This window comes from Falco peregrinus, chromosome Z (assembly GCF_023634155.1).
Source record: "Falco peregrinus isolate bFalPer1 chromosome Z, bFalPer1.pri, whole genome shotgun sequence".
Classification (NCBI taxonomy): Eukaryota; Metazoa; Chordata; class Aves; order Falconiformes; family Falconidae; genus Falco; species Falco peregrinus.
The window spans coordinates 8,386,802-8,399,025 of NC_073739.1; the positions used below are offsets into that span (position 1 = coordinate 8,386,802).

The 12,224-nt window shown below is 39.9% G+C and overlaps 1 protein-coding gene across 9 annotated transcripts in view; it reads left to right on the plus strand.

The window, feature by feature from the left end:
* CAST (calpastatin) overlaps nt 1–12,224 on the plus strand; it is a 64,157-nt gene that overhangs the window by 33,976 nt on the left and 17,957 nt on the right. For all 9 annotated transcript variants that reach the window (XM_055790785.1, XM_055790784.1, XM_055790787.1 and 6 more), the window contains 9 exons: nt 3,997–4,047; nt 4,384–4,446; nt 7,194–7,289; nt 7,815–7,916; nt 8,702–8,782; nt 8,877–8,930; nt 9,520–9,612; nt 10,535–10,630; nt 11,786–11,860. In XM_055790785.1, the coding sequence (XP_055646760.1) occupies nt 3,997–4,047; nt 4,384–4,446; nt 7,194–7,289; nt 7,815–7,916; nt 8,702–8,782; nt 8,877–8,930; nt 9,520–9,612; nt 10,535–10,630; nt 11,786–11,860 (711 nt within the window). The remainder of the gene's footprint in view (nt 1–3,996; nt 4,048–4,383; nt 4,447–7,193; nt 7,290–7,814; nt 7,917–8,701; nt 8,783–8,876; nt 8,931–9,519; nt 9,613–10,534; nt 10,631–11,785; nt 11,861–12,224) is intronic.

The window sequence follows — 12,224 nt, forward strand, 5'->3', positions numbered from 1 at the left end:
TTCCTCCATGCACACACCTAAGACAGACTAGTAGCAATGAGCTGATGATGATTAAACCTTTTCCATTTGTTCACAACCATCATTACTCATAAATAAAGGTAGCTGCAAGTCTCCAGTTTCATCTTCCTGTTATGTTTGTGAGCAAGCTCATTTGTATCATGTTTGTAACTGATGCTGTTCTCCATACGGTTTAACCCAGACAGCTATCTAAAAACAGTGATGGTCTTTCCCTACTTGAAATTTTAAATAACTCTCAGAAGAATGTGCTAAATTTCTAATCAGATCTTTAAAATTGCTGTTTGCAAGGTGAGACTGTAATAGATAGCAGAGGCATACTTCAGCACTGTGAGACTGATAAACACAAATCCTTTTGAAAGAATGCCCTGCATTTGCATATGTAAGACAATGTTTTATTTTAACGTCTGTTGCATTATTAATGTCTTCCTCCTGCTGGATTAAGCAAGTTACCCGCATTTTTGACAGCTGACTTCTTTTGAAAGAAATCAGGCCGCTGACTCACTTTTATTTCTAGTCCTAAATTTCTTGCAAATTAAATCTTTCCTAATTGCCTGCTATAACCACGTCTTGATATGTTTTTTCTTACAGTCTCTCTAGTGCATAGCTGCTCTTAAATGTGCTCTGGGTCTCTCTTTAGCTCCTGTGTGCAAATCCTTTGTTTCAAATTAACCCTCAGTATTATGCCTCTTCTGAGAGAACTGTGAGTCACTGCAGCAGAAGAAGGAATGTGGAACTTCGTGTTTTGCAGGTGAAGCCCCAGGGTTAGGTGGGAAGGTTGGAGGACCAGGGTGGAGAGCAGGCACCCAGTGGCTTTGGCTGGAGGAGTGGATGAAGGATTTTGCCACCGACAAAGACATGTCCCGTGCCGCTTTCTTGCCACTTTCTTCCCTTTGCACACTTCTGTGCAACTGCAGTGTAAATTAAGGAACTAGTTAAAAGTACTATTTTTCTTTTTCAGCTATTCTTCAGTTTCCTGAGTCAGTTTAAAGTATGGTCCCTCAGATACTGGCACAGTGCAGATCAAAGCAGGCAGTGGACTGGGAGGTAGAACACCTTTTTCTCCGTAGGAATTCAGTGTACACTGTGAACTGATGCTATGGCTTCAGGCAGTGACTGCTCACCACTGACTCAGTTTAAAGGATGATGGAATAGGTGCCTTTGAATGTGTAGTCTTGTGCTAAAATTGTTGGTTTGACTGGCTTGGTAATAATTTCTTTTTTATTGGATTTTAACTTTGTTATTGCTAGAAGTCTGTCTAAATAGCATCTTCGTGTGTATAAGTCTTGAATCAAAGGATTGCCCATGGGAATCCATATATTCTTCAGCATTGTCATAGATAAATTTACAGTATGAGCAATTCTACACATTTTTAAAGATAGGATGAATAATGTATACCCTACACAAAAAATGCATTGTGTTAAGTAAAATAAAATTTACAATATATATATAGGTTAACAAAAAAGGTATGCAGGTGCTAATAAATGGTTTGGCAGGCTGAGAATTTGAATTTATGTTCTGTACAGCTATTGTTGGGTGTTGACAGAAATGAAAGTTTTACTGTCCTGCGCAAAAGATGTTTACTTTTCTTCTGAAAAGCACGTAAGGAAAACCTGAATCTGTGCTCTTTAACAGCAGAGTGCTTAAAGTCCTGAGCAGGCAGCAGTCCCATGTCAGGAAAAATCAAACTCTGTGTTTTTAGAACTTCATGCTTGCACTGCGGTTCTTTGTGGCCTTTTACCCCAAACCTGGGTTCTTCAGCCGGTATGCCAGAACAATCACACAGCGAGTCACGATGCTGGGTTATCGCATGTCTGTGCAGAGATGGGTGCTGGGCGCTGAACCCACGCAGCTAGCACACCTCTCCCCACACGGTAAAACACTTTGTGCGCTTTGAACAACTGCTCACAGTGACACTTGGTCACCCTTAACTCTCCTTGGTTCTTGCAAGCCTCATCTCCACTGAAAGGTGCAGCATCCTTTCTTTCCACAGAACATGGGCTGTGGGGAGGGGGCTTTGTTAGCAGGAGTCTCTCTTTGCTCGAGGGTCAATCTTTTAGTGTGATATTTAGGATAGCTCACACATAGTTCCAGCAATTTTCTGTTTAGTCTTACTAACCATTTGGTTCTCCTTGAGCTATCTTGCTGTGTCCCAGCTTGATATATTCATGGTCTGTTCCTTCTCCCAAGACCATACTTAGTTATCTGCTTGTAAAGATTTCATGTTCTGTTTTTCAAATTCTTTCTTGCTTTTCAGTAGAGATATTTACTTTTTTTTTCCTTTCTTGTTTTTGAAGTAAATAGTTCTTGTATCAGCCTTGCTGCCAAAGGACATCTCATGTCTGATTTACTCTTTGCTTTAGATGTTACGTAAACATGTCCAACTTTTTTAGCATAAAAACTGAGAAAATTCAGGGTTACCTTTTAGATACAGGATTGTTTAGTGTACGGGTACACAAATGGATGTGTGTGCCTTTGAGTTAACCATATAGTAGTCATGTTGGGAAGTGTACAAATGGGAGCATATAACCATGACAGAATCTGAGGAGTACTGTGCTTTAATCAGGTTAGACATGAAGACAAAATCCAAAGGGGGGAATCTGAGAGGCTAAGTGATTTTTTTTTGAGACTTTTTTTTTCTTAAATTTTATTTTAAATTTTTTCCCCACTTTGGAGTTGGGGATTTTTTGTCCTCCCTTGCTATCAGTATTTTACCTGTTATTACTTACTTGCCTACGGTGTTGTGTCCTTTACTGTGGTCTACAGCTTAAAGACCTTTGCCCAGCTTATGCCCAGGCATGTACATTTTTATGCATGTTCAGGATTTCCCAGGCAAGTGTCTGTGGTTCAGTGTGTGGGTGTGAATACTTGCATAGCAAGTGGTAAACGTGTATAGCAAATTTCACTGTGTGGTCAGCTACAAAACAGAAGCTGGATATATCTAAACAGTAATCAATGTTTGGCAGCTGAAATGAAAACAGTACAAAGCAATGAAAAAATTTAAATTACTCCTAATGGATTCTCTGGTTTTTTTGGGTTGTTTGCTGACTTTTAATAGGCTACCGGGGAAAAACTTCCATTATTTGTCTCTTAGTAACTTTAAATAGGCTCAGTGTATTAGTAGGATGGAGGGGATAAGGAAGGCTTGTGTCTGTGCCCCCTTATCTCCTAGGCAGAGTTCAGAACTTCTCTGCTTCTGGTGGGCATGGTGCAAGAAGACATGGTGCTGGTGTCCGGTGCCAGTTCTGGAGGAAGCGTAGGTCTTCCAGCCTCAGCCAGGGAAGGGGCCTCAGCCTCAGGATACACGTCTCCCAGGGTGTGCACGGGGCTGCTCCCTGCAGATCAGGTCATGCTTCCCTGGGTCCATGTCCTCCCCTGGCTATTCAGTGCCCAGAGCTTCTGCAGCTTGCACAGGAGGCAGCAGCCTTTTCTGGGGCATTGCTAGGTGACATTCCAGTACCTTTGTCTCTGTTTATGTTAATTGTAGCACACCTAAGTAGCAAGAGCAGGAAAAAATAGTAAGAAAGATATGGTGAGGAGGCCAGCATTTTCAGTTTTCTTTCTTCTTATCAAATACAACTACTCTTTTCTAGGTTTTGTTCTTACGTGTTTCTACTAGTAGTATTGTATTGCTTACTGTACTTGGTGAATCACAGGAATCAATTTTGTGGCACGGCTGCAGAAAACTTTCAGGTGTAAATGAAACTTTGTTACATTTGTTTAGTACCTTCTTTCCGTCGCTTTTCATATGAAGAGTGTGTGTGTGTGTTCACACGTGTCTGAGTGCCCTTAAATCGCTGGAGCAGGGGGTCTGTGCCAGAATGTTGTAAACTGCGAGATCAAAACACTGTGTATCAGTCAGATACTGTGTGTGCTCCCAAGTATGAATCTGCCTGATGTTATTCTTTATATAAGCTGACGCCTTAGAAATAACCAAACGTATTAATCTCTGTCTGCATATATATGTTACTTATATTTCAGTCCACACCAACAACCAAAACAGAATCTGGAAAAACCATGTGGTCATACAAGGTAAATACTTACCTTTCACTTTTGGCGAGTGGTTGTACTTTGGCCTTTGACTGTCTTTAAGAAAAGAAGCTAAACTCTTTGCTACTACTGTTCAACATGGAACTGCTGTGTGATTAGTAACATACCTGTGTGGAAAAGAGCTAGGAGCTGACAGGTGTGGAAATGGATTGTTTGGGGAAAACTTTCAGGATGCTTTATTGCTTCACAGCAGTCTAAGAAGTGTTCTGTTAACTGTCTTTAAATCTGTCTTATGCTTATTTGACCTAGTATAGATCATGTTCTGTAGCATTTAAATGTGGTAGGGGTAAATGATCTCATTTTTTTGTTTTATGATAGCCAACAGACTCTGCAAATGAACAGCAGTTCAAAATGAGGCAAAACGATCAGGATCCCAGTGGTGTAAGTTGTATAATATCTCTCTCTCTCAGCTTCTTGTGGTATTTGTCTTTCTGTCTTTCTTCCTGTCTTTCTTTAAAAAATAATAATTCAAAACCCAAACCAAACAAAGCCAGCCCATAACTATTTCATATCTAATGATAATAGTTTACCTCTGCACAGGTAAAAAGCCAGACCTTGCCTCCTGTGACAACAACTTCTAAACCAAATAATACAGGACAAGTAGCTGAAACTTAGGCTGATCAGCCTCCTAAAACAACCTCTACAGAGACAGCAAAGGTGTAGTAGAAGTAGCAATCCAGTTTTTATTATTTATGTTATTGTAGGGGTTAAAAATCCACATCAAGATGAATTCTTATGCTGAATATTGTAAAGTGAGGCTGAGCCCCCAAAAAGCACAATGTAGAAAAGCTCAAAAGCTGTCTTGTGTTTAAAAGTGTGTATGAAAAGCCTCCTTGTGCTTTTTCAAAATCTGGGACTTAGAAACTTCATGCTTTATCCAGTAATTAACTTAAGCAACATCCTGAATATACCACTTCAGGCTAACCCATGACAGTGTTAATGGACAAGCATCAGCTGCAAGTAGAGCTGCCCAGCCAAGATGGTGTTGGTAGTTTGCGCAGGTTCTTTGGTGATCCTGATGTGCATCCACCTTTTGTTGTCCTCTTTGTATGTCTGTCTTCATTGTCCAACACACTCTCCAAGGAGGTAACATTAAGATCACCAGAGATGTGGTCCTGCTCCCATGTGTTACGTGTTTGGGGCTCCTCTGTCATTCATGCAAGCTTTTTTGCAGTCATTCTTTTTCCAGGCCCTTTCACAACTGAAGGCAAATGGAAGGGACCACCTGGTCAGTCAAGCAAATTCTTGCTTTGTATGAGCATTGCCATCATGGAGCTCCTTCACCTGTGGACTGCCAGGCATGTTTGTAGTAGCAGGGTTGGGTCCAAATGCAGCAGGTCAGCAGGTTATCCGTTTGCAGTAGGGTACCCCATACACCCTGACTGTAAGACCCTGCAAAAAATCTAGGAAGAGAAAGGTTGGGGGAAAAGTTTGGGAGTGGTCATTTCAGGGGGGCAAGTGGAGAAAAAGCTGAAGCAAAAGTGTGTGGTAGAGTGTCAGGATCTAGATCTTTTGGTCTGGTCTGCATGACTGGGTGAAAAGGCTGTTTTCTTACGGACTTCATTGCCCAGTGTACAAAGAGCCAGTCTCACACACAGGACCGCAATAGCATTTATCACATGGCTGTGCAGAGATGTCTGCTCAAACCATGCAGCTAGCACACCACTTCACACGCAGTAAAACACTTCGTGGGCTTTGAACAACTGCTCACAGTGACACTTGGTCACCCTTAACTCTCCTTGGTTCTTGCAAGCCTCATCTCCATTGAAAGGTGCAGCATCCTTTCTTTCCACAGAACATGGGCTGTGGGGAGGGGGCTTTGTTAGCAGGAGTCTCTCTTTGCTCGAGGGTCAATCTTTTAGTGTGATATTTAGGATAGCTCACACATAGTTCCAGCAATTTTCTGTTTAGTCTTACTAACCATTTGGTTCTCCTTGAGCTTATCTTGTTGTGTCCCAGCTTGATATATTTACGCTGTCTATCCCTCCTCCCAAGGCTGTGTTCCACCAGATGTCTGTAACATCCTCTGTTTTTCAAATTCTTTCTTGTTTTTCATTACAGATATTTACATACTTTGTATAAATTTCAAGTTTGATCTAATACTGAGCCAGCTGACTACAAGGCCAGGGTAATGTGAAGGACTCCTGTGGCTCTACTACAGGGGTCCTCAAACTTTTTAAACAGGGGGCCGGCACGCGGATGCAGTGGCAGGCAGTCATCTGCGGCTGCTTGGTTTCCCCCCCCCAACCCCCGGTGGGGGGGTCTGTAAATACCAGGGGCCGGATTGAGGAACAAGGGGGGCCATATCCGGCCTGCGGGCCGTAGATGGAGGACCCCTGCTCTACTACAACCCACTTTTTTTGCAGTAAATGAGAATGTCATTAGTGCAGAAGTCTGCATTTTGTGTTGGTCTTGCTAACTCCCTGAAACAGTTTTCCCCCTACTTACTTGGGTAGTATTTACTGCTGGCATTAGTGGTGTGTTGAGAACTGTCAGATATAAATGAAAGCTTTCAAAAGGGACTTGGAAGAGGCCTCATAGCTCTTCTGCACTGCAGATTTCTTCTACTGGCAAAACAGAGGTACAGTACTGGTCTGGTTTTGGCTGGGATAGAGTTCATTTTCTTCCATGGTGCAGTGCCATGTTTGGGATTCAGTATGAAAGTAACTTTGGTGACACACTAATGTTTTTAGTTGTTTAGTTTTTTAGTTGTTTAGTTAAACCACAAGTCCTTAAAACAGCATGCTTTCTTTCTCACAGCAAAATCATGCTAGAAGCAGTGTATGTCTCCATTGTATTTTAGATAGATGGTAGCTCACTCTGCCCAAGCATCTGGATGCTGTGCAGGTGCATTAGCCAGTTGCTGAGTCCAAAACAATATGCATGGCCTCAGAGCTGGATGTTTTAGGCTGGGCTTAGTATCATGCAAGCTGCAGCTACTCAACTTCCAGGCCACTCAGCCAGCAGGTAGAACCAACTTAACATTTTTATTCAAAGCATAGATGAACAAGGACATTGATATGCGTGCCTGGGTGGAGCATCTCTGCTTTACTTTGTTTCATCTCCAGAATTTTTAACATAGGGCCATATAATAAAGCCATCTGTTAATTGCTCTTTTATTTCTCCAGCCTAGTTCTGAGTGTATGTCCACGGAGGCTGGTGCAGCTGGTGCAGGCACAGGTGGTGCAAGTATATCAGCTGCAACTGTTCACTCAAGTACTGAGGTTGGTAAACACAGTCCCAGGTAAATGTTTCCCTTGTAAAAATGGCTCAGAGAGTGTTTCTTGCTCTCAAACACTTCAGTTTCAGTAAAAATGAACAGGTAACTGTATTGCTATATAACAATTATGTATGGTGGTGAAGGGCTGATAGAATAGGTAACCAACTGGTGGCATGTCATTTGTGGTTTGTCAAATATGATGTATTTATAATCACTTTTACCACAACTAGCATAAAATTAATTACTCTTTGTCCTCAGAGGTTTTTTTTTAGATGTATGCATGTGTATCAGCTGGTGTATGTGTGTATGTATATGTATAAAAAAATACAAATGATCTTGTTAGTGACACTAGGGAACAAGTTTTAAGAACGGTTCTCACTGAAAAATCTGGTAGGTTCAGGACCTACTGACAGAAAGCTTTTGGTTTGGTTGCCAGTGGTTTTCTACAGATCCACCAGCTGATTCAGGTTTTGTTTTTTTTTCCTTTGTACTGCATGATAACTTCTATAATGATTTGTTTATTTTTTAGACTGGTATGGATGAGTTGGCAGTAGATAAGCTAATAGATAGCCTAGCTGAACTTCAAGAAGAGATGTCTACTAATACTGTTTACAGTGGTCCAGAAGTTAAGGTATTTCATAGTTTTTGTTTTTATTTTTCAGAAGATTAATCTCTAAAATATGTCTGTAGATGCTCACTGCTCCATTGATCCACTGTTTGTCGGCTTTGATCTGCTGAGGGGAAAAATAGAGTTTGCGCAGTTGCATCTTACTGCATTCTCAGTAAAACAGAAATTACACAGTTACTTATGCGTGGCAGTAGAAAACAGTGAAGTATCAACAAAGAAAGTTTGTTGGTTTTTGAACTGACTTCCAAGCATGGTCTCCAACAGATTTACAGAAGGCAGTGATGGAGGTATAAGAGAGAGTAAACAACCTAGATTTCCTTTCTACTTGAGAAGGAGTAAAACATTGGGAATTTGAGGAAGAACATATACTTTTCTAAGTTAGAATGGGAGAGTAACATAAGAAGGATTAAGATTGCAAGCTCAATGACTCAGTGCAGTACTCAGCCATGATAAAAATTTTGGAATTTATAAACACTTGAAATTCAATCCAAGTACAGCAATACATTCTATAGTCTGAGACACTGAAATAGCTTGTGGTAGTGCAGAAGCAATCTGGCAACAGAGGTGCAGAGTTTTGCTAGATGACATGTACTGTTGAAGCTAGTCAAGATGCATCTGCATGACACAAGGTTCTGAAAGACATGGTATAGTCGTGGTCCAGGATGGGCCCTCAGACCTAGCCAAGCCCTCACATTTTCTGTCCAGAAGTATCACTGTAAATAGCTCTGAATTAGAAATTTCTTTCAATAAACAAGAGTACAAAAACATTGTGTGCATTCTTTTCATAGGAAGATGTATTTTCAAGTTACTTGGAAGAATTGGGTAAACGGGAAGGTAGTCTCCCTCCAGAGTATGTTAAATTGTTGAAGGTTAGTGAGTTTTAAAAAAATATCTTCATGCATGTTTTCTGTCACATTGTATGTTTTTGCTGCCCATTTACAACAAAATCATTTTTCGTTTTAGAGCAAAGTGGATGGCAGAGATGAACTCTTGCCAAAAGAGGGTGAAGAAGATGAAGTAAGACTTTTTATTTTTATGTTGGAAGGTGAAAATAACGCAGTTATTGGATTCCTGGGAAAATTTATGTTACCTGTCTTCCAAAAATCTCAGGAAGAGGGAGAGGGCTGTGGGGTGCCAGATAGCATAGATACTGATAAAACTAAATGAAACTTGGCACAGATGTTTTTAATAAAGAAGTCAGAATTTTTAGGACACTAAAGCTGAAACAAGGTAAATAAATGCTCATAGGGGTATTGGATGTAATAACAAAAGGGAAGAAACAGTAGCTGTGCATGCAGGAGTCTCTTCTTAATGTCTTTAGCAAAGATTACTTGAATTTCTGTACTTAGCAAGAGAATTCTGTAAACCAGCTTGATTTTACTGTTTATAAGCTTAACATAGAAAAATAAAAACTGATCTGAAAAATGGATCAACCTATAAGGGGAAATATTTTTGATTTTGATGTGACAGCAACTAGCAGCATGTGCTTACAAAGTCATTGTGTGTGTGGGTAAACATGGAGCACACTCAGATTTTAAACTTGAGTTTGACAGTGCTGCTATGTGAACTTTAATAATCATAACCTAGTTGCCAATTTCTTGCTCAGAAACCACTGACAGAGGATGAGATTGCAGAGGCCCTGGCATCTGACTTTACCTGTGTAGCTTCCGCTGGAGAAAAGATTAGAACTCTGACAGAGGTATTGATATTTTTCTTGCTATCGCGTGTCTTTATTGCAATGAAACATTGCCATTATTATCTTAGTATTTCACTTTAAAATTATCTTGAAAATTTTCCTCTTTTTATTTCTGCAAATTTGCCTGTAATTTCATATCTCTCAAAGAAACCAAGTAAGGAAGGAGAAATTGTGGAAGCACAAGCAGCAAGTTCCGTCAAGAGCTCAGTTCCTCCTAAGGAAAAAGAGACAAAATCAGAGGAGTCATACATAGTTATTCTTTGACTCGTTAACTTCTAGTTAAAGTTTACAAGCCCATGTCATATTTTATGTGTGCATGATCTTGTAGAGATGCTCATCATCCTCATTTTCAGATGTAAATCCTGTTTATCATGGAAAGTATTCAGGAATAATAGAAATTGTCATTCCTCAGAATCTACTGTACCATAAAGATCTGGCCTTAGTGGGTCAGGTGATTTTTCCTTCTGGATTCTTCTGCAGAGTAACTGGGCCTCTTCTGACTAGAGGCAATAGAGTGGAAAAATGTATGTGTTTTCATAACTATGTGTGGTATGTTTAAAATGTGGATATGATGCAATTTTGTTATGTTTTCTAAACCTTTTTTTTTTTTTCTATGTAGAGAGCGAGTGTGACCTTACACTTCCTGGGTGTAAATGCCATGTCAAAGCACGTGGCAATTGTGTTACATGATATTGTGCTCTTTTTAAGTTGTTTTTTTTTTAAATTCCCTTCTGAAGAGGAGATGTGTCTTGATTAGACTGTGCTATATCCTGCAATGTGATGTTAAGGAAATCAAGTAAAGCCAAAGACAAATGACCTGTCTGGTGCTGGGGCATTGCTTCATATACAGCATAAAAGACATGGAAGTTAAACCTGTGTCAATTCAAAAAACAATGACGTGATTTGCATATTTTCTTAAATACAGGAAATGGAAGGTGAAGCAGTGGAAGCTCTTCTTAATATTCTTAGTGGATCTGGACCGGTACCTGAAGATCTTGCCCATGTTGCAGGGATGTCACAGGTATCATCTTACTCTTTTTAACGTCAGCTTTCAGACCCTCCCATGTAATCCCAAGTTCCATTTGTTAGGTACTGTGCATGTGTGTAAAATAATAACAAGGTGACTTACATATCAAAGGCCTAAGGAATGTCTGAGTCTTACGTGATTAAGAGAATTAAGACATGAAGAAATCCTGAGTGGATGCAGGTAGACTAGAATATAGTAAAGTGGTCTGGAAAATTATATGTATTTCATTTGGCCCTGGGTACATACACCTTCCCCTGTGTTAGCTATAGTTGCTCAGTATTTTTTCCCCAAGCACTGAGCACAGTTTAGAGCAAACTTCTGTTTTGCATTAAGCTGCTGTTTGATTTCTAGTTAAGTTTTTGCGGTTTTAGTGTATGTACTGCTTTTCCCATTGGACCCCATTATCTTTCTAGTTTGGGTCTTGCCTGCCTTTGTATGTTCTAAGACTTTTGGTTTCATTCATCAGTTAGATTTTAGCAGTAGCCCTTTGTTTGCCTGTTAAACTTTGACTTTTTAGTTTAGTCTTGCAAACTCTTGTCTATAACCCCTGCTAGTATTAAGTTATTTTCCCCTGTGTTCACTTACAGCTCAGAGCAAATGACAGGGAAATAGTAGAAAAACATCTGTTGCCAAGAGAAGATGTCAGAGCTCAATTTTGACACATAGGAGCATGTTGGATTTCAGATTCAGTCTGAGCCTTCAGATTACTTCGTGGATGCACTGCTTCCTGAAGGAGGTCCAAAGAAATAAAAGTTGTGTTTCAGTAGCAGCAATGGAAAAAGATACAGAATTATGACTTGTATAATCAGAATGATGAAATCCAAGGAAACCTGTACACACGAAAATTCTAAAAGCACCTGCCACAAAGTTATGGCTCTGAATCGTGTCTGTAGTTTTTCAGAATTTAAAATGATATAGCCATATTCACATACGGCATTGATTCTTAAATCATGATGACATTACCACAGAAATTTGATAGGAATAAATTAAGGAATTTTGGTATCTTGACATGGAATAATTTTATCTGATGCTAGTACCTCTTCAAACAGTAGGCTGAAGGATCTTGATAGTGAAGTTCAGTGTATTTTGAGTTTTTGTTCTCTTCCTCTTAAGTGATTTTTTTTGTTTGTTTTGTGATTTCTTCTTAAGGCAAAAGAGAAAACACAAAAAAAGGCTGAAGAATGTGATGATACAATACCACAACACAGGTTAACACTGGAGCTGGTATGTTTTTTATATCTCCATTGCTTTGTAAGTAGGGCACTGTGTCTGGCACGTTCTTTTGTCACAGAGAGGGAAAGAACATGGGGAAGATGAGCAAAACTGCTATTTAATCAGTGGCTTTCTCCTGTTGGTGATTTCTGTACTTCTGGTTCCCTTCCCTTTCTTTGTGGTTGTGACTGGATTTTTCAGGCATTTTGAGCAAAGATCTAATCTTCCCAGGTCACACATTCGTTATCCAAGAGTGGTGTTACTTGTTTCCAGTACTAAAGCTTGGTGGTGTAAAATCCATCCCTTTGCAGAAGTGCTTTTAAGTATCACTTTGTAATATGACCTTGAAACACTATTGTAAAATGGTATGAAAATT